The 23,142-nt window shown below is 38.2% G+C and overlaps 2 protein-coding genes across 4 annotated transcripts in view; one reads left to right on the top strand and one right to left on the bottom strand.

Annotated features, from left to right (window-relative positions):
* The first annotated feature begins 1,932 nt into the window (after positions 1 to 1,932).
* On the top strand, positions 1,933 to 17,958 carry LOC116231286 (alpha-fetoprotein-like). The gene is made up of 14 exons (XM_090139126.1): positions 1,933 to 3,833; positions 5,264 to 5,324; positions 5,558 to 5,693; positions 6,650 to 6,852; positions 7,389 to 7,536; positions 7,783 to 7,880; positions 8,499 to 8,628; positions 9,213 to 9,427; positions 10,274 to 10,406; positions 11,178 to 11,275; positions 12,457 to 12,595; positions 13,041 to 13,264; positions 14,118 to 14,250; positions 15,088 to 17,958. The coding sequence occupies exons 1-14, from the start codon at positions 3,749 to 3,751 to the stop codon at positions 15,130 to 15,132; spliced, it is 1,848 nt and encodes a 615-aa protein (XP_089995252.1). The 5' UTR covers positions 1,933 to 3,748; the 3' UTR covers positions 15,133 to 17,958.
* The window catches only part of RASSF6 (Ras association domain family member 6), a 112,468-nt gene continuing 103,492 nt past the window's right edge, over positions 14,167 to 23,142 (bottom strand). The window contains exons 12-19 of one of the 3 annotated variants that reach the window (XR_016466032.1): positions 22,659 to 22,760; positions 21,893 to 21,934; positions 21,658 to 21,709; positions 20,571 to 20,689; positions 20,385 to 20,482; positions 16,501 to 16,565; positions 14,827 to 15,096; positions 14,167 to 14,210 (exon numbers count right to left, since the gene is read on the bottom strand). Coding sequence is in view for 2 of the 3 variants with exons in the window: in XM_090139124.1 (XP_089995250.1) it covers positions 19,530 to 19,605; positions 20,385 to 20,482; positions 20,571 to 20,689; positions 21,658 to 21,709; positions 21,893 to 21,934; positions 22,659 to 22,760 (489 nt within the window). In the remaining variant the exon portion in view is untranslated. Of the gene's footprint in view, positions 14,211 to 14,826; positions 15,097 to 16,500; positions 16,566 to 18,792; positions 19,606 to 20,384; positions 20,483 to 20,570; positions 20,690 to 21,657; positions 21,710 to 21,892; positions 21,935 to 22,658; positions 22,761 to 23,142 lie in introns of those variants that run through there. The other 2 variants (XM_090139124.1, XM_090139125.1) reach the window with 2 other exon arrangements.

The following is a 23,142-nucleotide window of genomic DNA, read 5'->3' on the forward strand; positions in this document are numbered from 1 at the left end:
CTTTAAAGTAGACCCTAAAAACCAATTATGAAACCTGTCTCCTTTGGCATTCCTCAAGTGGCAACATGCTTTCTCACGTGAATTAGTCTGGGTTTGGCCAATACTGTCCTGGTATTCAAAGTAAATTCAGTATGCTTTAGCAAGAAGAGCTGAGCACAATGCCAGTTCAGACCACTTAGAATGCTGTTCATGCATGTGCATCAAAACAGTGAAAGGACAGAAAATTGCTGTGAAGTTTTGAGCTAAATATTTGCAGGAAAAACTCAAAAGTTTTAGGAATCACATTTTCTTAGTGAATCTGCAGCTAACTAACAGAATAGTATGGATTAAAAGCTGAATTGGTTTTGACTTTCAACTGAAAATTCTATATGTTCAACCACGAACTCATTACTAGAAGATAAGGAGGGAAAAGGATTAGGGTTTTCAATTAAAAAAACAACAACAACAACAACAAAAAACTACAGAAGTGAACCCATTTTTCTTTGCTTGCAGTTCTCTATGTATAAAACTATATTTTCACCCTTTTTAAATCCAACCATTACAAATACTTGCCCTTCAAAGCAAGGAATTATCCTCTGTTTCCAAAAAGTCGTCATGTACTGTTGGTAGGGCAAAACAGCTGCAACTAACTATCCTAAAAGCAACTGTGCTACTGTTGTGTACAGACATGCCCAGCAGATAAATAAGCCCAAGCTGCATCATATCATGTGTATCTCTTGATCAACAAGGGCCCACAACTCAAGTCATTACAGACAGAGCAATCAAAACATTTACAGTATCACATGCCCTGTAGACTACACAGGCTGTTTCCTCACGCATTACCCAATGTCTACACCAGCTAGATTCTTTTTATTTAAAAATAGAGAATTAAACTCCCCACCAATGAGGTTTACCAAGGGAAATTGTCATCACTTCACTTTTTCAACTTTGATGAAGAGTTAGAAGAAATAGATACATTTATTTTAATGTATATGCACATACACGCACATGAACTCACGTGTATTTATTTGTTCATCTTGTTTGATGTAGCCATTGACAGGAAGACAATGAAGTATTACAACAGCAAGGTGTTGACCACTTGAGTGGGCAAGTTCCATTCTCTAATTATTGTTTTTAATATTTTCTTCCCTTTTCTTGAAATGAATAAAATAGCACATGAGACAAAGAATATATGAAACCTCACTGAACACAGGACATGGCAGTCTTACCACTCAGTGGAGCAGTAAGTCTGAGTAGGGGACACTTCATGGTTGAAACACAGACCTAGGATCCCTGGGCCAAGAAACTAATTACCTAAGGAATAGACAAGGCCTCTCCAGCTTTGGATGTACAACAGACACAAGCACTAAAAATGAAGTGGTAAGGGGGAATAAAAAAAATTCCATTTCATAACTGTTGCTTTAGCTTATTTGCTGCAGGCAGTAAAACTCAATATCCAAACAAGACCCATTTCAGAAAATTTAATCAGATAAAACCTAGTCAGCTCCCTTTTTTTAACATTACATTTTAAAAATATGAATGATCTCTTCTTTACAAAAGAATTTAGAAAGTTTCAGTATGAACACTAGACAGTACATTTCACTACTGGAAATTATTTACAAGGAAAAGAATTCCAAATATCAAAGCAGTTTAGGATTTTGTAAAGACAAACTATCTCACTACTTGAGAAGCTCAATTCTTCCAGCTATACGAGCTTCCTATGAATATCATTCATTTTAGAATGAGTTTTCAGGATTTTGTAAGACTACTACTCTCCAAGTGCATAATGCAATATAATTGAATCCTTCACACGCATTACTTACATTAACAGAAAGCACCAAGGTTGACTTCCAAAAAAGAGAATTGATACAATCATGAAGTAGCTAACACAAGTGAAAGTTAAATTCACAAATTCTGGTCTCACTAGTAAAAACAAAAACTAAAGCTTCTGAACTTTGGGGAGACATACTTGCTTTTCAGTGGCTTAATTAGGGATTGCTAATCAATGACTCAATTGTATTACGAATAGGAACCAACCAAAAACACAGGAGCCTTCCTCTAAAGCTAACAAAAACCAAAGAGGAACAATGAGGAAGAACCAGCTCCCCTCTTTGGTTGTGACAACATAAAGACTTGACAGAATAACAAATACTTAGGAATTTCAGCAGTCTATTGAGAATGCTTCTCCCAGCCACACAGCCACAACCAGCTGATAGGAATTAACAACTCCACACACCCTAGCAGCAATCAGCTGCTTTTAGCTCTCCCTTGAAATTGCAAGACAGTTTGTAAGAAGGCCTGGAAACAGCTGTGGTCTCCACAGGTCTAAGACTGATTCAGTCAGCAAGGTTTGAAAAACAAGAACTCATAATTCTTTCATTTGTTCTAGTTAAATACTATATGTACATTTCCCTTCTGCAGATAAGAGAATGTTCACTGCAAATAGGTAGATTGCCATCCTCATAGTAGCAAATATTTTCAAATACAAGTGAAAAGCATTTGACTGTCTTACTAAGCATGGTGAAGGGCAGAGGAGACACTGAGTTTAAGCACTTCAGCAGCCAAGTACAGCTTCCTGAAATAATTAGGATGGCACATTACACATCAATAAACTCTCACACTCTATAAACCTGCTATAAAAAGCTTCTAGCATCAGTGTCTCATCTGCTTCTGAATCCTTTCTTCAAGAAAATACACCTCCCCTGCTCTTATTTTTATAGCTTTCTGTAACATGATTGCACTTGAATATTATCATAAAAATGAGGGGATTAATCTGTATCTCTCTCTGCTGCTTCTGAGGAAACTGATCTGGAACTGCATCAGGAAGTCTCCACACTGCCTCCATGCTTACACCTTCAATCAGAATCCTTTTTCCTTTTGATACTGTCTCATGTGAGATCAAAAAAGCCTCATCATCCTTCTTCAGAATGAAATAAAGAATATTGCCAGTTTCTCACTAAAGAAATAAAAAGTTCCATCTCTTTTTTTTTTTTTTTTTTTTTCTCCCTCAAACTGAGTATACATATTCTTGTCCATCATCTCTTAGTTACAAATATCCATGGCTCTCTTAAGCCATTCTGTCTCAAAAAATTGACCATTTTGGTCGCAATTATGCTGTAGCATACTTTTAAAAAAAGACATTAAATAAGTCAAACATCTTTTTTCCCCTTTCTTCTTCAGTTTTCAAGTTGATTTTGTTTGAAGATTTCAGATGCATTTTTATGCTAATTGTTAATGTTTCAAATATATTCTATAGGGTACTTAGTTCAGCTTTTTCACCATGACACCTTGGACTAAGGAAGCACAAGATGGCTTTTTCAGCAAGAAAGAGTGCAAAAATCTCAGGGTAACAGATGAACTTGGGATCCTTTGGTCAGCAACGTGTTAGGAAGGAGCCTTGTGCACAGCAATCACCTTTGAACAAATCTGTAAGTAGAAGAGATCTACATTTATGATAAAAAGCACAGAGAATGTTTGAACTTCTTGTTTGAAGTGTGATAAGTTAAAAATGTCTACCTAAATTTCAGGGAAAAAAGAATCTACAAAGTCATTTCTTTGCAACAAGTTGATCAGTTCATCACACTGAGCAAATAATGGTATGTTTAATTATTGTGGGAATATTCTAGAAGGGCTAATGTTATATGTGACACTAAAAGGGTTTTGATTAACCAGAAATTGTTTGGTAGAGTATATATGTCGTTTGCCTTAAGTCTTTCTGATTTTCAGAGATAAACTAAACCTATCTCTGTCCCTGCCAAAGGCTGACATTATGAACTGGAGAAGGGTAATTTATATTATTTTATTAGTAAGCTTTACTATAGTCAGAGCTCTGCCTAGAAGTTATCGGGACACAGGTAAGAACGTATCTCGTGTTTTTATTCTGTTCTTTCATATAATACTGATGACTGCATCTTAGCATGCATGGTTATTTAGTATTGTTTTATCACTGCTGGTTTTACACTAGAGTCTTCTTGTAAGTGAAAGATACACAACAGAACTGTAGCTGTATAATTCCAGTCTTGTGATCACCCTTAGACATATCACTTCCTAATGTCTTGAGAGTCCATGAGCTGCATGATGCAGCCTGGTCCATGCAGAGAGGATGCGCACTGAAGGGTAATTTAACCTATAAGAGGGTGGTTATTCCACTAAATTTCAGGTACTCCAAAACCTATTGAAGCAAAGCCTGCAGTTGTTCTAGCATCCACGCATAGTCCATGGGAGAAAGACATTGAAGTAAAGAAAAGGATGCAACATCCAGCTAGTTATTCAGTGTAGCTGTGTCAGGAAATTGCTCTTTATTATTCTTTGGAGAAGTCTTACTCTCCACTAACCACTGAAGGAGGCTATGATGACTGCATTTGGCACTAAGTTTTAAGTCCCAAAAAAGAGAAAACTGAAATCCTCCCACAGGTCTGACGAGTCTTTCACATTATATATTTTTATCATTGGTCAAATGTTCTCATCTTTAGAACTTTCAAATGCACTAACAACTGCTGTTTTTTTTATTTATCTTCAATCATCATCCCAAATGACATTTCCTCATTACTTAGGGAAACTGGGTTAACTCTTTATTTTGCCTGATTCTTTTATACTGCTCTCAGAACTACTGACATGAGTGTGAGATAGAACCATCTTGATTAGAGAACATGCTCCTAATTTCAAAATTAGTCTCTGAAAGTATTCTCTAAGAAACAAGAAACTCAAGAAACAATAGGATTTAGGCTTGGCCATTAATAAAAGATCCACTGGCAAAGGAAAATATCTGCATATAATCTTCAGGTAAATTGGACACATTTGTGTTCCACAGGGCCAGTTAATAGAGAAGGATGAAGTTCTGTGATTTTTTGTGGAGCTCTGTTTACCAAGGTAGTCTTCAATTTACTGCATATTTTCTACACAGGGAAGCTTTCACCGGCAGCCAAATGATCATCAAGTACATTTTTAAATAGCTAAGACAAGTCAAAAAATGTTTTCCAAGGTGTTTATTTAATCATGTGATGTGTACTATCATAGCTGAACACTTTCTAGGTTTGACTGTATCTCCCTTCTGTAAAACATGAAATAGGCAGGGAAATTACACTGCAGCTCAAAAACAAATTGTTTCCCACCTTTAAGTCAAATAGGTAGCATTGCCTCATGCCTTCCACCTTAGTAATAATACTTCTGGCACTGAATTCTGTTTTTCTGAAACTCCAGCATATTAAAAAAAAAAAAAAAGGAAAGTATTTGATGAAGCATTTGAAACATATTTTATTCAAACAATAATTATCTTGTTTTTCAGAGGAAAAAAACAGCATTAGCCAGCGGTTTTCTCAGCTGCAAGAGAACAATTTTAAAGCCATGTAAGTTGTCTGGGTAAAGAATCTACTTGCAAATTTGCTGCCTGTGAACAACCCTATGGCATTTTGTGTCATTTGGAGATGAGCATGCACTGCAAGTTGCACACTCCCTGTTCCACCAGCCTGAGCGAATTGGTGATAGAAGCCCTCTTACTGTCTCATGCAAAAAGTAATACAGTTATTTTTATTTTTTAGATAGACAGAAGCATTCTTAATGATCTCCATTCTTCTTATAGTGCCATGATCATGTTTGCGCAGTATGTGCAAGGAAGCACATTTGGCCAAGTGGTTAAAATGGCTGAAGCTGTAACAGACTTTGCCAAAAGGTGCACTGATGTAGACAGAGACAATCCAAACTGTCAGAAGCCTTTGGTAAGCAAGCTTGTACTTTTAATGCAGCACAGATTTTCAGAAGTGACATAATTTCAGGGTACTGGTATACATTTTTGCAGGCAGGAGTAAGATATTAGGAGACATGGTTTACTTGTGTGTGAATGCTTGCTCTTATTGACTCTTTCTTTCTCCATACTCCCACCTAAAAGACATCTCAAGATGAGCAAAGGATAACAAAGTCCTTCACAGAAAATAACACAGTAGCTTTTGAAATCCTTGACCTCTTAAAATGTTAGTAAACTTGTGCTTTTATGGCTATTATAACAAAACTCAGTAGAAGCCAGATTAGATATTTGTAGCAATTATGATGCTCATAGGAGCTTTCTCCACTCCATTAACTCACATTGCTAGTATTTAGTGGAGTCTACTTCAATGCACTGTCAGTGATCAGCAGATTGAATCATGGAAGATGGATATTAGTCTGTTACAACTATTCTATTTGTTAAACACGGGGCTAAAGCAAATCCTGAATTAAAACAATTCCCAGCTGAAGCATGACTGACAGCAAACCTGAGCACTGCTACTTGATGAAAAAGGAACCTGAGAACTGTTGTTACACAAACCTGAGAGTTGTCACTATACAAACTGATTTTAATTAGAAAAGAATATGGATCCCGTTGAGATATACAAATCAAACAAACATCTTGACTCTAATCAAGAAATGAGGGTATGAATGTTTTAAGTTCAGTGGAAGCTGAACAGTATGTTTGAAAACTATCTCATTATAAAGTCTATCTTGGCATAATAGTAGGTATCAGAAATTGACATATGTGTTTTAGAAATCACTCTGACACTGCAGGCAAAGCAGCAGTAATAAAGAGAAACTATACATTTACGCAAATTAGGGCTTTTTGGGTTAAAAAGTCTCCTCAGAAACCTCACAGGGGTGAAATAGAATCCTCACACACATTAGCTTTTTTACTAATTTTTCACAGGACAGGATCTTCCTCAATACAATATGCCAGGAGGACAATCTTCCTAGATTTACTGACTGCTGTGCTAAAAAGGACCCTGAAAGAAATGATTGCTTCCTGTCCCTTAAAAATTCATCAAGAGGATTCATTTCACCTTTTGAAAGGCCAAATGCTGAAGCTGCCTGCAAAAATTATTCAGAGCATCGCCATTCATTACCAGGATAGTAAGTAAATAACTCATAGATTTGTTGCTTGCATATGATTGTTATGAGCCTTGAGATCACAAATGCAGTATCAACCAAAAAGTTCAATGAGACTTGCTGTAGAGCCATCCTCTTTTTTCTTCCTAATGATAAATATTTGAATAATTCATCCAGGTCTATTTGTCATCATGTGAAACCTGTTCTACCAAAGCCTACTTTGAATATAGGTCCAAACATAAAACAATCTGATCTATCTCACTGTAGTTTAAATAAAGCATTCATCTGAGATACTAGGGATTTGTCTTTAGTCCTTAAAAGCCAAGCAGATGTTCTGCTGCCTCTAGACAAGAACTGGAAGGATCTCAGCCTTTAATTTCCAGAAAAGTGCCAGCCTCATCAGAATTCTTCCAAGACACACTACATCATACAGCTTGTTGTTTTGACAAAAAAAAACAGATGCTTTTAGTAGCTATAATTCAGCAGATACTACAATACCACTGCAGCTCCCTACGTTTCGGGGCTTAATCTGATAGTGAAGACATTTATCTCTGTTTTAGTTTTATCTATGAGGTTTCCAGAAGACATCCTTTCCTCTATGCCCCAACAATTCTTTCTGTTGCTATCCATTATGATGAGATGATGAAGGACTGCTGCAGAAGTACTGAAGACTCCACTCATAACCTGGAGGAATGCTTTCGGAGACAGGTATTACAAAGCAAGGTTTGGTTTTGTAGCATGTGACCAGTGGCTTTCCCATAACGAAACAAATGCTGAAGCAGAGCTATTGATTATTTCTTTTTCAGCCTCTGCATCTGATGTTAGAATCCACCCTGCTAAGGACAGGGTGAAATATGACTTGAATGCTACTTAACTACTTAAATCAGTAGTTTTACCACAAAGCATTTTCTTGGCTCTCTTCCATTTTCACAGTCTGTATCATCTTTCTACTAGGCCCCAAAGGTGGTGAAGCCCATCAGAGAAGATGGCCTGAGGCAGGAACACACATGTGGAATCCTGAAGAAGTTTGGAGAACGGACCATAAGGGCTTTGTGAGTCTTCCTGACGCTCACCAAACAAAGCTTTGTCTTGTTTGCTTCGGCTGTAGACTGGCCACACTCATTGTTAAGATGTAACATGTTGCTTGTTCCAGAGCTTCCTGGCTGCTTCACGAGAGTCCCTTAGGCACACGCATTTTGAAATACAGTGTGGATATCATATGTTGGCCGAAAGCAGATCTGCACCTGCACACAATACAATGGATGTGAATATTGCAACATTGTCTTTCTGTGCAGGCCACCAGTTGCACCTAACAAGGCAAATGGACTAGTACAAATTGATGCATGACAGTAGTCACTGTTTTCTCTTGGTGATTTAATGTTTATGAGCCAAATATAGTTCAGCTCACTTAAGACACAAGATTGTTATTATAATTTCATGTTCACCTACCACATTTCTTTGTTTTCTCACACTAAATTTCACTGGAGATCCTTCGATAACTCTGAATATCTCAGCCTTTGACTTCAAGTGGCATTTTTTAATCAGTATCAGTGACGGCAGTAACAGGCCATTTCTGACCAGTTTGCATACAGCCCTCTAAAGACAAGTAATGGAAGCTATCACAGTCTCACATTGTGAATATTAGCAATAACTATTTTTCTTCGTTTTAGGAAACTTGTGCAGATAAGCCAGAAATTCCCTAAAGCTGATTTTTTTACTGTTACCAAACTTGTGTCGGATATTGCTAACATGCACAAAGACTGCTGTCGTGGAGATATGCTGGAGTGTATGCGTGATAGGGTAAAACATTTAATATTTATGTAGTTTGCAGAAATTACACGCCTCTTTTTCTTGTTTTCAGATTTTTTTCCTTCTGCATTGTACTGTTTTCTCCGGAGCTTAATTCTTCAGACTAAAAACACGGTTGATTATCCCAGTTTACTTTTTTCTGTCATGAAGTCTTAAAAAAAGTCAGCAAATCAACTTTGTGACTAAAACGGCTTAATTCTGTTTTAGTGAATCCTGTTGCAGCTCCTAGCTGTGCCATATATTTTCTGTGCAGTTTTCAGCAGAACATGTATCGGCCTTTCCTCTGTTCTCTCTGCTTTTCCAACATACCAAACCCATCTATCTCACTACTTGACTGTGATGCCTAGCTAGATAACTAACTTCTCTGTTTAGGTGGTTATCTGGAAAGCAAAAGGCTTCAGCAGCTAGAGTAACAGGACTTCTGTCCTGTTCTGCCAGATGAAGCTTTGGTCAGCTTCTTCTCCCCTTTGAGTGTCGCCTTCTCTGCCTGTAAAATGGGGATAACAATGCTAATAAAAAAATAAAAAATAAAAAAAGACTAAAATCTGATTAAACTTCCTTTGTTTGCTTTTCAGGAAGAAATTCTACACTATGTCTGCACCAACCAAGACATCATATCAAGTAAAATTAAAAAGTGCTGTGAAAAGCCACTGCTCCAGAGAAGTGAATGCATTGTTAATGCAGAAAATGATGACAAACCTGCAAACTTGTCTCCCCAGGTCAGGGAGTTTATAGAAGACAAAGGAATATGTGAACGCTTTGCTCAGGAAAAAGATACCCACTTAGCCAGGTAACATGCATCTTCCTCCAGTCTTCAATTTTGCTGTTCTACTACTTGAGTTACAGATGGCAGTTTGAAAGATAAAGATCAGCTCATTTAGCCTCAGATTTGTCTGCACTGTGAGCATATGGTCATGTAGGAACTGCACAAGTTATCTTCATAAAAAAAACAACCTTAGGAGGGTATGGAATGAGAACAAATGCTGAACAAGACTCAATTATTTCAGAGAAAACTGAAGAAATGCATGTGAAATTTAGATACTATCAGTTCTGATCTTAGGCTCAAAATCTAGCTTTGATCCACTCTTACACGGGAATAAAAACACAAACCTAAATGATGCTCATGTCTTGGTTCAACAGGTTTGATCCATTTCTTTTCTAGACATGTTTCTTTGTCTGACGAAGCCTTGACCCTACCTGTAGCAAATCTAGGGGAAAAAAAAAAAAAAAAAAAAAAAAGCCACAAGCTGCAACAGAAACTGTATCAAGTCACAAATAAAGATAATTAATTTACTTCAAATAACATCTATCACTTCCATTTATGAACAGTGCAGCTAAGAGATTGAGCACAATGCTATGTAGAGTGACTGCTTTCAGGACAACTAATCTTTTCAAGATGTTTTGAAAAATGGCTCTGTTACTGGAAATTACTTCATTTAGATAGGAAGAGCTTAACAAGCCATGTTCTGGTCAAGTTGAATTCTGGGCTGTGATTCTGTGAAATTCTCCCCATTACATGGAAGGTCAGATGAAAGCAACCCAAAAGCATCCCTATCGCTATTGTCCTTACCATCCCCAGTCTCCTGAAAGCCATGGTTTTGTCTTACTGCTAATTCCCAATGCATACATATTGCAGGTTTCTCTATGAATATTCCAGAAGACACCCTGAATTTTCTGCTCAAATGCTTTTAAGAATAGGTAAAGGATATGAGGACCTACTGGATGAGTGCTGCAAAACCGGCTCTCCAGACAACTGCTGCAGCAGAGGGGTAAGTGCCTTACACAATACACAGCTAGTTCTGCCTAAGCAGTGCTTGTGTGGGTACTAGAGCTACTGGGGATGGGACGGGAAAAAACCTTCTCTTGGTGTGCATGTCTGATTTCAGGTATCCAGCCTCCTCCTCTCTCTGTGGATATTTTGCAAGAAGCTGCTGCTGCTGCTATAACAACTTAACATGGATAGATAGAGATGCCAGTGAGGGGGATGGAGATAGCATTTCTGTGAGCCCCTACTCTCTGTTAGGCTCCCCTGCAGCACCACTTGCCAACTTGCAAATTGAAAAGACCCTTACACAGAGGGTGGTGAGGCACTGGCACAGGCTGCCCAGAGACCTGTGGGTGCCCCATCCCTGGAGGTGTTCAAGGCCAGGTTGGATAGGGCCCTGGGCAGCCTGGTCTCGTGGGTAGCAACCAGCCCATGGCAGGGGATTGGAACTGGGTGGGCTTTAACACCCCTTCCAAGCCAGTCTCAGATATAGACACCTGCACTGTATACGTCTGAAGTTCGGAGCAACTCTGTCTCAAACCTAGCCTTCCATTACTTATAGAACTAATATTTAAAGATGATTGAAGTGGACTTCTATCACATTCAGGCAGTTTTTAGAGGTTTTAGACAGGTTTCTAATGAAATTAAAACTTAGTGGTTAGTGGTGCATTTCAGGTGAGAGGCAGCTATGGAGATCAAGGCCTCATCATAAGGCAATAGGACATTCTGCATTCCCACTGATAAAGTGATTCCTAAATTAATTTTGTTTCCTCAGGAAGAAGAACTGAAGAAACACATTTATGAAACTGAAAGTGTGATGAAGACAAGCTGTGACATTTACAAGGAGAAAGGAGATTACTATTTCCAAAACGAGTATTTATCTTTTGTTTTTAAAATATGTATCTGCTTACCTAATGCCTGTACCAGAAGGACACAATGTAGGCTGGAATTAATTCATAGATGAGAAAAAGGCTGGGCTAAAAGACTGAATGTTTGGTCCAATAAGTTTTAAGATTTTCTTTCCTTCTAACTTCCAAGACAAAGTTCTGTCCTCACCCGGCTCCTGAGGCAGTGAAATGAGAAATTCTTCAATCTCTCATTCACTTTTGCTATGGATTGGTGCTTTTTGTTTTTGTTTTGCTTTATAACTGCATTTTGAGCTGTGAGATGTAACTTAAGAGTCATAAATTTGGCTAAAAGGCCATTTCTGCATCTTTTGCAAAAGACCTTTCTCTAATTGCAGCAGCAAATGTAAATACTAACAACTGTAACAAAAAATTAACTGCAGTAGACAGAGGAAAACCTGACTAGCTTAGCTGCGTGCTGTGTGCTTCAATGCAACATGCAGGCACAAGCCTCCTGCAGGAATTCTGGCCTTGATTTGCAATGTTAATGAATACGTGCCTAACAAAGTATGTAAGTAATTTCAAATCTATAAACAGCTTGCATGAAGTGAGGCTTCTGCTGTCTTTGTCTGGGGAGAAAGATAGAGAGAGTTTTTTGTACTCTTGGGCATGTTCAATCTTTAAAAGACTTACGGAACTAGAGGTTTCCAACAAACCCAGTATGCTACTTCTGCCTAGTGTACCAGTTTTTATGGCTCCCCTGGCCACCATGGCTAATAAGCACAATTTTTAAGTGGGAAAATCAATTTTTTTTAGCTTATCTCCTGCTGAGATCAGCTCTGCCAAGAAGTCACCTGAGTTCAGTTTTGCCTCTAAACAAGCTCCCTGCACTCCCAGGAAAGTGAACAATGCAGGGAAAATATTTCATAATATGCCATTTCATAAGAGAGCCTACCAAAATATAAACAGCAACGTTAGCATTAATTTCATTTAGCCTGGTAGGAGACTGGTCAGAAAAAGGAGAGATCTCACAGGGAACATGCTTATACCTGCCTACGAGTCTATAAACACCAGGCTGAGTTCTGCCCTAGTAGGAATGAGTGTTCTGCTGTGGGATTTGGCTGGAGCCTTACACAGTTGAAGGCTGTGGCTTGCTCACTGCTGGCTGCTTGAATGTAAGCACCAATATCAAAGAAATTATCATTTCAGGCTTCTCCTGAGCTTCACCAAGAAGATGCCTCAGCTAACATCTGCAGAGCTGATAAAATTCACCAAGCAAATGACTACAATTGGCTCCAAATGCTGCCAGTTGAGCCAGGACAAGCTATTGCCTTGTGCTGAGGAAAATGTAAGTTTGTTGTTGTTTTTTTTTTTGTTTTTTGTTTTGTTTTCTTACTTGTCTTAGTCCTATTTTTTTTTCTGAAGCTCTGTGTCAATTCCTACTACAAGCAAAGTCCAAGAGTTTGGAGTACCAGCAAATGAGCAAAATGCTCACTGAGGTATTAAGCTGCCCTGAAAAGGTACTTCCAGATACACATCTGCAGTAAGCGTAACAGTGTCACTGAAGTCAATGCTTAAATTACTCTCTGTGAGTATGCACTGCAAGCAATCCATTTAGCAGAAAGAATTCAGGAAAAACATTCAGCAGAAAAAATCCCTTTTATCTTACAGACAAAGCTTAATTTAAATTCTCAGTTATTATTTATAACTTTACTAAAAGCAGCATCTATATCAAGGATCTTTTAAAATAAGGAAATAACATGAAATCATGTTTTTCACCTCTTCCTGTAAAGCTGGATCTTGTGCTTGGAGAAATATGTAGAAGACACCTGACCAATCCGATAAACCCTGCTGTTTGCCACTGCTGTAGTAGCTCCTATGCTCTCAGGAGGCCGTGCATGGGGAAGCTAGAAATTGATGAGAATTATGTGCCATTATCATTAACACCTGATCTATTCACTTTCCATGAAGACTTGTGTACAACTGAAGAAGAAAAGTTACAGCACAAGAAGCAGGAGTAAGGCATACCTCTTTCACTCTCTTACCCGTGTTCCTTATTTTTACCCTGGCAATGCTTACCTTTCCCTTGTCCACTGTACTTGCCTGCCTTCTATAAAATGCCTTGGAAAGCAGCCATGTCCAGCCTCAGCAGCACACCTACCTAACTGCTTTTCTTTCTTCTTATCTTTGTCCTAGTTTCTTTTGCAGTCTGGTTGAACCTGTATTTATCTGCCTTTAATTAGAAGAAAGTCATTTTTCAGAGGTGGGTAGCTGTACTGGTATATACAGCACCAGATATGAAGCAGTAAGTGCCTGAAGTTAGTTCCTCACACTGTCCTCTACAGTAACTGTGAAAGTCATATCCTAAAAACATACCAGAAGAACAAGGAAGCTAATGCATGACCTTTATGGTTTAACTGAAGCTTATCTCTCAGTGAGACAGCCTATGTATTTATCCACAGTCCAAGCACTCCTTCAATCTCTGAATGCTTGTTTGCCTTTGTCAGAGAGAACTGTCATGCTGGACCTCCCACTACAAGGAAAAACAAGTTACCTTGGATAACTTATGCTATATTAAACTTATATTGTCTAGGACGTTCTCGAGCGGTAACAACACAAATCTGTATGATTTGTTCAGGGATATTACTGGTGGAAAAACTTCAAAAACAAGCACTACTATTTTACTTCACAGAACAGGGAGATGCTTCCCAGTGCAAATACCTGCCTGGTTGTTTCATAAATATGAAAAAAAGCTATAGAAAGCAAGTGGATAATAAGAAAACAAAGCTCTTACTGGACTAGTGGTTGAGAAGTGCTTCTTAAGCTGTGCGCTCACCTTCCAGCTTCACAGGACTTTGCTTTCCTTGCAGAATGCTCATCAACCTCATCAAATACAAGCCCCAGATCACACAGGAGCAGTTGACTTCCATCACTGTGGCTTTTACTGCCATGAGGGAACAGTGCTGCAAAGAAGAGAATCGTGAGGCATGTTTTGTGAAAGAGGTATTTGTTCCGCTTTCAACTATACGTTCTTAATCAAAATGAAAGCACTTAAGTGTAAATTTCTCCATTAAGCAACGAAAACAAAGTCTGGCTAGCCACAATTCCTTTGGTTACTTTTCCAAAGATCTTTCTCTAGCTAGCAGTACTTGACTGAATTTCCTTTTAAAACAAGTTCCTTTGAAATAGGGAGGGAAAGAATATTAAAAATTTTGTCAAGGCATTTCCTGTATTTATTTCCCTACATCTGCTTCATCTGCTTTTCTCTCATCCTTCCTGTGTCATTTTAGCTTTTTGAACTTCATACTACAGAGCTACTTAGATTTTTCTCTACCTTCAAGTAAACTTGATTTTCCTTATTTCTCATCTCTCTCCAATGTATTCCTTAACTGAAGTTTAAGAAGCTTTCCATGACCCTTGAGAAATGTTCAGCTCTGCTTTACCCAGCCTATCTACAAAGAACCACACTACTAGCTCTTTGTAATAAAACCAGCTAAGACAATCTGAGCTGAACAGAGGAAGTATCACATATACATGTGTTTGTACACAATCCACAAAGAAATTAAGGAATTGACTTACTGATGTACACACACAATTTTTTTTGCAAGTATGTTATCTTAGAGAGTGGTCAGGTGCTGGCACAAGCTGCATGACAGTGGAGTCACCATCCCTGGAGGTGTTCAAGAAACGTTTGAATGTTGTACTGAGGGACATGGTTTAGTGGGAAATATTGGTGGACAGTTGGACTGGATTATCTTAGAGGTCTTTTCCAACCTTGGTGATTCTGTGATTCCACAATCCTTCTGATTTGATTGCTTATAGTTGTTTTGTTTCTTTCAGGGTCCAGAACTTATAAAAAGAAGTGAAAAACTGCTGTCAGCCTAAAGAGCTCATTTAGCATACTGGAAGATATTGGCTGAATGCTATATAGTTGCACAGATTAAATACTAAGCATACCTTTTCTAAATAGTCATGAAGTATAAACAGGAGAATATGAGTTATCATAGTGGAGAATACTGTGCTGTGGTTCTTTATCTACAAACCTAACAAAGTCAGTACAATTTTCACCAGCTATAGTTCTGCCAATGCCTGATTTTCCACCATCAACAAGGTAAAGGGGTGCCTCCAGTAATACATCACTTTCTGAGAAAAATCTGACAAGCTATGAAACTGTAAATGCAGTTTGCCTTCAGATCTGAGCCTAAGAGAAATTTGCATAAGTGTATGAATTTTATTCAGATGTGGGAGAAATTTCTGTGATAACTTAACGTGTAGCTCATATGCCCTTGATTCAAAACGATCATGAACACGTAAAATTTAAAACAAAGCAAATAACTTAAACCCATTTGAATCAAAAAATAAGGTGCAACATAAAAGGTAACTGGATGGAAAACGAGGTTTTAAATGCTACAGAATATTATTTTTCTTGTATGAAATGGTCATAGAAAAAAAAAAGTAATCTAAACATTGGCTTCTTACGAAGCATAAAGAAAAACAAGATTGAAAAAAATCTGACCACGACAACTTTAAAAATATTTCTGAATCACCAAATATTTTTGGGTATTTTAATAGGACTGTTTTTGAAATACAACACGTTCATTCACTAACAAGGCCTGCTGTAGGGAACTGTAAAATTGCCTTTAGGCACAGAAAGATTATCTTGGTCATCCCAAGCAGAGCAAGGAAGAAGACAGATGAGCAAAATGTCATTAAGATGAAACGTGACACTTCTGATCAGCAGACAAACATTTAGAGAAAGCTGCTGAATTTAAAGTATATAATAAGAGATAATTTTTCAGAGTCAGATTGAAGAGGTTGACCAAATACTAGGCAACATTTTCATTAATGATATAGTGAAAGGAAAAACTATTCATTATATCTGTGACAGACAGTGAGGTGGACAGAGACCGTTGCAGATCTCATTGCAGCATTTCTGATGTCAAAATCATCTTGGTATATTACAGAAATAGCCTAAGAAAGCACCAGCTGTGTTCTGTCAAAACAAATTAAACATTTGACATAGGTATAATTAAGCAACTGCAATAGTACGGTACAGGAAAAATATTCATTACAGTGTTGAATGAATAACACTGCAGTTACAACAGATCACAAACTGATCAAGAGTCACTGATATTTTGCTGCTGATTGAAGCCTAACATCATGCTTGCATGCTGGTGCTACAAACACAATATTAATTGATAAAACAGAAAAATGAGATATAGCAAATATGCACCGCGGTTTTGTTTTTCTCACCTTTCATCAGGACTTTGCTGAAGTATTTGAACAAATCTGGGGTCTCAGTTGCAAACAGAATCTCACTGAAAAGAAAGCAACAATTAACAGTCAAAGTTCCATTAAAAAAAAAAAAAAGGGAAAACGAGACTAGATTGGGGTTGTGTGGTTTAGTAAGAAAAGTTTTAAGAACATGTGAGTCTTCACCTGTCAAAAAAGGCAGGCTGCAGGACAAAGATAGCCAGTCAGCACCTAGCAGGAAAAACAAAGCACTGGAATCAACAGTCTAGGAACAGCAGGGAGCTTCAAAAGAGAGAGCACACACTACCCAAGTGCCAGTGATGTTTTCAGACAGAAAAATAAATAAAGAGATCATCTGAGGCTTCTTTCAGCACAGTTTGCTCAGAATTTAATGTTCTGATGCACATTACTCTTCTGGAATCTGGGGGTTGGGTTTTGGTGGTGTTTTTGAAAAAAAAAAAAAAATTATCTTTCTTCCTCAAAGTCCAGTGATGACTTGGGGTTTTTCTCACTGGGTTGTTTAGTAGCAGCAAAATTATATAGTATTTTTTACTCTAGTGTCTTCTTCAATATGACTTAGGACTTGAATTTTTTTTCATCTTCGAATTTTTTCATTACTGCTACCTTGAGTATGGAATAACACTTTGGAATAAAATCTTCCTAAGTTCTTGTCAGCATTTGTCAGAAACTGTTCATTTAAGCGACCGCAATATTCACACAACTCACACCACTGTAACAGAGCAGCTTTATTTCATTAGTGCTTTAAAGCCAGCAACCTACATTTGTTTTTGTGCTAGGCTCCATTGTTAGTTCTGCAGTACCATTTAGTTCCAATTCAGCAAGACAAGTGAACTCAATGGGATCCAAGTATTTAACACCAGATGATGGCAAAAAATGGCTCAATTTAGGAACACACAGGATTGGACAATCTGCTTTGCAAACACTTTTCCACATGGTCAGTGCACTGGCACTATCTTCAGTTTTTCAAATCTCAGACCAAAGAATTATGACTATACCACGCTCCATTACTTTCACACTGCACATTCATACAACCACAAGCATTTACCAAGTAGAGCACAACAGAAATAGGCTAGCTACACTAAAAAAACCTGAAATACATTTTCTGATTAAAGCAATGAGAAGATGCAGCAAGGCAGCAGACAGCCCTGGAGCACCTGCAGTTTTTTGACTGCAGGCTAGATTTTCTTCCCGCTCATAAGTTTGAGCTATCTGCATATTGTTCTGTGTTTCAGTTCCGATATGCTCCTTAGAGTAATTTAGGCAGAACAAAGCAAGAAATTGAGTCCATGGGGGGCTGTTCCCATACTTCAGCATAATTTCTAGTGTCTCAGTACAGCCAGCTGGTGCCAAAACATACCTGTCTGCAGCTGAACAAAAAGTGACAGTGCATAATTTGGTTGAAGTTGACAACATCTTCTTGGTTTTGGACAAGAACAAGATATGACCATAGACTAACTACTTAAACTTCACTGAAATTTGACCTTACAAGCCCAGCCTGTGATGTTTTATGGTGAGTTTCCTATCTCCTAACCACTTGGCTAATCAATATTTGAATGGTTCACCTGTGGAATTTCAGTGACATTTGCATGTATAACTCTGTTGTTTCAATGAACTGACATTGGCGCACCCAAGGCAACTGTTACAAATGCCATGCACCTTGCTTGACTACTGAATTGTTTTTATTTCTCCCCTCTGTGCTCCCATGCCCATAATAATTTCCTCTGTAAAATTATAATAGATTGCATATTAAAGTAAGCACCTGCCCCAAGCACAATAGTTTAATTAGCACAATGACTTCTCATTTTTGAGTTACCATTCAAATAATGTCACCTCACAGGGAGTACAGCTTTTCACACTTGATTTATTCCACATAATTTCTAGATATCATTTTCTGTATACCAATTCCCTCCCTCTCAGCACATAGATCCTGTTATCTACAGAAACCAAACACAACTGGTACAAAATACAGACATACATTAAAAAGAAGGTACTACAGGAGGGCACTTACTTGTGCACATTTTATTTACATCTCTACAATTTGAACTTTACTATTCAGCATGATTGAACCACGCAGGATCTGATAGAGGAATGCTGTACACTGTGCAACTGTCAGACTGTCCAAAAACTGCATGTGCAGAAGGATGCGAACCCCATCCGATAAGAGTTGTGGTGTCAGCCTCTCACTAAACACTTCTCCTTTCCTTCTCCAAATAGGAAAACACAGGAAGTAACATGGAATAATCTGTCTCAATGAAAAAAAGACACAAAAAGACACGGGATGCCTTCTAGCACCCAGTCAAGCAAATGCTACAGTACTTCGTGAGAATTCTCTGCAGCTTAAAATATATATCAGAGATACCTTTGCTCATACATTTAAGAGCTGAGTAGCCATGAAGATGGTAGACTTCAATTTATATTCTTCAAACTTTGACTCAAAGGTTATATGAGTTAGGTACCTACCAATTGGAAGCCACTGGGCTTTCAGGTCTCACTTGTGTAGATATTTTTGTAAGCTATGTGAAATGCCTAACTGCAATCTTAGATAAATAAATACCTTTTGCCACTTAACTCTACAGAAAAGCTTCCTCCTAATAAAATTTATCATTTTTTCTAATAGAAGGAAAGTCTCATACTTTCTTTTCTTATTTTTGGCACAATTAGCACACTGGTTATTGCAACATTTTCCTGTATACCAGACTCTTGGTAATTGTTTGGAAATTAGAAGATTTTAAAGCCTTGTGCTTTTCAGCACAGGATTTTTCCCAATCTGAAGTTTCAAGTTAGATTCAGACTTTGTCTTTTGGATGATTTAGTCCATCTTCTTAGGTGGTCCCCAACTTGTATTCCAGAGCCATAGTGGAGTGTACAGTTTCAGTTGCATAATTGTCAAAAGAAGCACTTTGCACACCCTTGTGCCCTAAGTGCTCCTCAATGATGGCACACGCAAGAAAACACAGACTTTCCTTTGCCAAAGGCAGTGGGTGGTAGTTGCAATATGCCAAATCACATCAAACAGTAGTCTCTGTTTTTTTAAAAGTTCGATTTTGAAGGTGCTGGCATATCACACGCTTCTCTTTAAGGTATCTGAGAGAGAGAAAGAGAGGGAAAGGAGGAGAGAGAGAAAGAGAAATAATGTGTTTAATCACACAGAATCCTTTAGAAAACATTTTTAACCTGAATTTTAACATTCTAGTTGAATGGGTAAAAACAGTTGCAGTGAAAGCCATTCTGACTGAAAATGGCAATAGCTTGTATTTTTTTTTTTCTTTCCATTCCTGGCTATTTTTATTCAGAATGATTTGATGGACATTAGTTAGCAGATCCACAGCTAGTTTAGATTCACACTGGTTTTGACCTCATAGTTTCAGAGCCACTGGTGTGGCTCTAATCTCCAGCTGTTGTGAATACTGAGCTACCATCAAAACCACTCATGCCATTTTTCAGAAATTAAGTTCTAAAGGATATTCTTCTGCATCTGGAGTTCTGCATCTATCTAAATTAAATGCAGTGACACTCAAATAGTACCACAATATTTACTGCATTTACACATTCCAGGGAAATACACAGCAGCAAGTAGAAACTGAAGTACCAGTCTAAGGCTCGGAAGACATCCACAGCACAGCTCCCAATTTTATGGAAAAGCTCCAACCTTGTATAAGTGGTCTGGAATTTACTCTGGTATCTTCCACAGCAGCAACTCATTTAGGGATGCAGGATACAGAAACAATTGTGATTCCCACAAAGTTCAGTGTAAGCAGTAACTGCATCCTGATACATAAATGCATTAATCTATTGAGCCAAACTATAACTGTAAGAATTCTAATGAACTGAAAGTGATCCCCCCTAATTTCACTTCTATTTACTTTGCAATTGTCTGTTGAATCTCCTGTTCTTCTTCTTTGTTTATTCTGTGCAGAATTGATTCCAAAAAGGGGAGATGAAATTGAATATATTGAGCAACCTACCAAGAAAATGAAGAGAAATGCTCATTAGTGACTGCGTTAACTGGGAAAAATACTGTGAACTGTTAGAATAATGATTATACATACATCGCTGCTGACCTCTTCCACATCCCTGTCCATGAGAAAAAACTTGGCAACGTTCTCTGATGGCCCCTGCAGGAGTCTGTGCAGCAAGGGAATGTCTCCACTTCTCAGCTGCTTCTTTTCTGAGATTTAAAAGCAATGCGCTGATACATAGAATATACAGTAGTTCTTCTAAGTACTAGATGCATTTGGAAGTCTTGTTTCTTGACAAAGTTTCTATCTTTGCCTGATGTGCAATTATTATGGGTATAGTAAGTCTCTAATGCATATTCTCAGGAAGATGTGGCACCTACATTTATACTACCATATGCCAGTGTCTTTCAAAATGCAACACAAAGGAGTTGCAGTTTAGGTAATCAAGTACGTGTTTAAGAGATTAGTTCTAGGCCCGACAATGTGGCTGTAACTCACTGAAACAAAATTTACTTCATAATTTTCAAACATCTTTTTAAACTCATATTTCCCTCAGTTCTCCCATTCTCTCAAGTTTTATTTGTAACAAAAATTCAAGAAGAAATAGAGTCATAATGCATTGTGAAAGTGGGCATTTTCTATTAAAATTGAATACTTTGAACTAGACATCTGGGGGATCCAAGACTATGTCTCAAAATTGTGAAGTCCAAATGAAGTGTGTTTAGTCTGGTTTTCACCAGGTTAGCATTTCAAAGCAAGCTGGGTATCTTCTAGCACTCCTTAAAGCCCTTATATCCCTTTTCCAATTAAAATATTCCATAACTGCCAGATGGAAACTGGCATCCCAAGACTGCCATGCGGTCATTTAGAACAGAAGTCACAGCAAAAGAGCATTTCAAGTAGATGATAATTACAGGAAAAGCTGAGACTTGTTTAATGGAAGCAGCCAAATTCACAGTGCTCAAAGCACTGAGAACAATTATTCAGGTTTTCCTCTCCATCAGAGAAGCGCACATATCTAAGGGGTCCCAGAAAAGCAAAATGCTGCACTGTACTTAGACACTGAGAGCAAGGACAGATGCCTGTGATGAATCCTGTCACTCCAAGGTAAGCAGTCCCCCCATGTACACAGAAGATAAATAGAAATGAAATGACCCCGTAGTGATATCTGGCTTACCTCCAGACACATGGATAATATAAAGTGCAAATTCATGGGGACTGTTTTCTATCTGTAAACACAAAACCAAAAAACTATTCAGACTGACTGACATGTTTCCTGAGCATTTTATCAGCAGCAGATAAGCTACATGCTTCTCAACTCAGTGTTAAATCAAAACCCACGAAGTAGGACTTTGTTAGAAGTTAGAAGATACTTTTTGTTTGAATAAGATCCAAAGCTGTGCTGCCATTACCTTTGTCCTTCTACTCCACTGCCTTATGATTGCCAATGCTACCTAAAGGAGCAACACACACCATCTTAGACAAAAAGCAATCTTTCCAGAGTTTCCTTTCAGTATCCGTAACTATTTCATACAGCTTTCTTTTCAGATGATAATCAGATTTTCCAAGATTATCATCACTAACACAGAAACCTGTGATCTCTTCCACTTACCTGCACCACCAGGTTCAGAAAAAAGGAGTCTGTTTCAAAAATTATTTTTCAGTATACGCTTTACAAATGTATAGAAGTCAAACCACACAGAACAGAGCACAGACTGCCGTTTTTAAATTTAGCTTTCTGGATCTCTCTGTATGCCTGGATCCAATACAGTATGCATACCAGGCACTCACACTAAAAAACGGTTCCTTTTTGCTTTCAGAAAGATACAATTACTAGGGCCTGTCACTAGGGGGAAGCACAGTCAAACATCCTTTTTTTGCACTGAATAATGCTGAGGGTGCAATTTCCCCTCCAGTGCACGAAGGCATAAAGAAGCCATTCACTAGTTCTTACTTCACTGCAAATTACATATCTTTTCTGGATATATCTAGTCATTAAGCATTTGTAAAGTAAAAGCGACACTCCCCTTACTTATGGCTTACTTTCATGTATATATGCTCTATTTCATGTATTATGATTCCAGTTATTTCCTGCTTTTCACACGGGACTGGTGGGACACTGATCAAGTTAGCATTTCTAGAAAATAGTTGCACTGGCTTCTGTAAGCACGCAGTTACCTTGAACTTTCGAAGCAATTGTTCTATTACTTCTCTTGTTCTCATATGGCTGTTAACTCTTATCTTGGTTTCTGATCCAGAAGCTGGAGTGAAAACTGATGTCTAAGAAACAAAAACAGCAGCAAAAGGCTGTGAATATGAGGACTTCTGCACTCAACAGTTGATAACTCAAAAGAATCTAAACCGATGCAGCTCTGGGATGAAGCAAACTGTCAAGTACATTGTCACTGTTGCTGTGAAGGCACATGGTGTGCTCAGGAGAAGGGAATGCATCCCCCCAGGAAGCAAGGGCCACTGTGGACTCTTTGTAGCCCTGACTAAACCACATTGTTGCTGCGTGCACTTGAAACCTACCTCCCTGGGGCTGGAGGGCAAAGACCAAGGACACAGGCATGGCCGTACAGAGAAACCAAGTGGGAATGTCCCCCCTGGCTAAGGTGATGCAGGGTAGGTCCAGAAGCTTGTGAGGGGTTTTATTCTGCTC

Source organism: Phasianus colchicus, chromosome 4, assembly GCF_987193195.1.
Source record: "Phasianus colchicus chromosome 4, bPhaCol1.hap1.1, whole genome shotgun sequence".
Classification (NCBI taxonomy): domain Eukaryota; kingdom Metazoa; phylum Chordata; class Aves; order Galliformes; family Phasianidae; genus Phasianus; species Phasianus colchicus.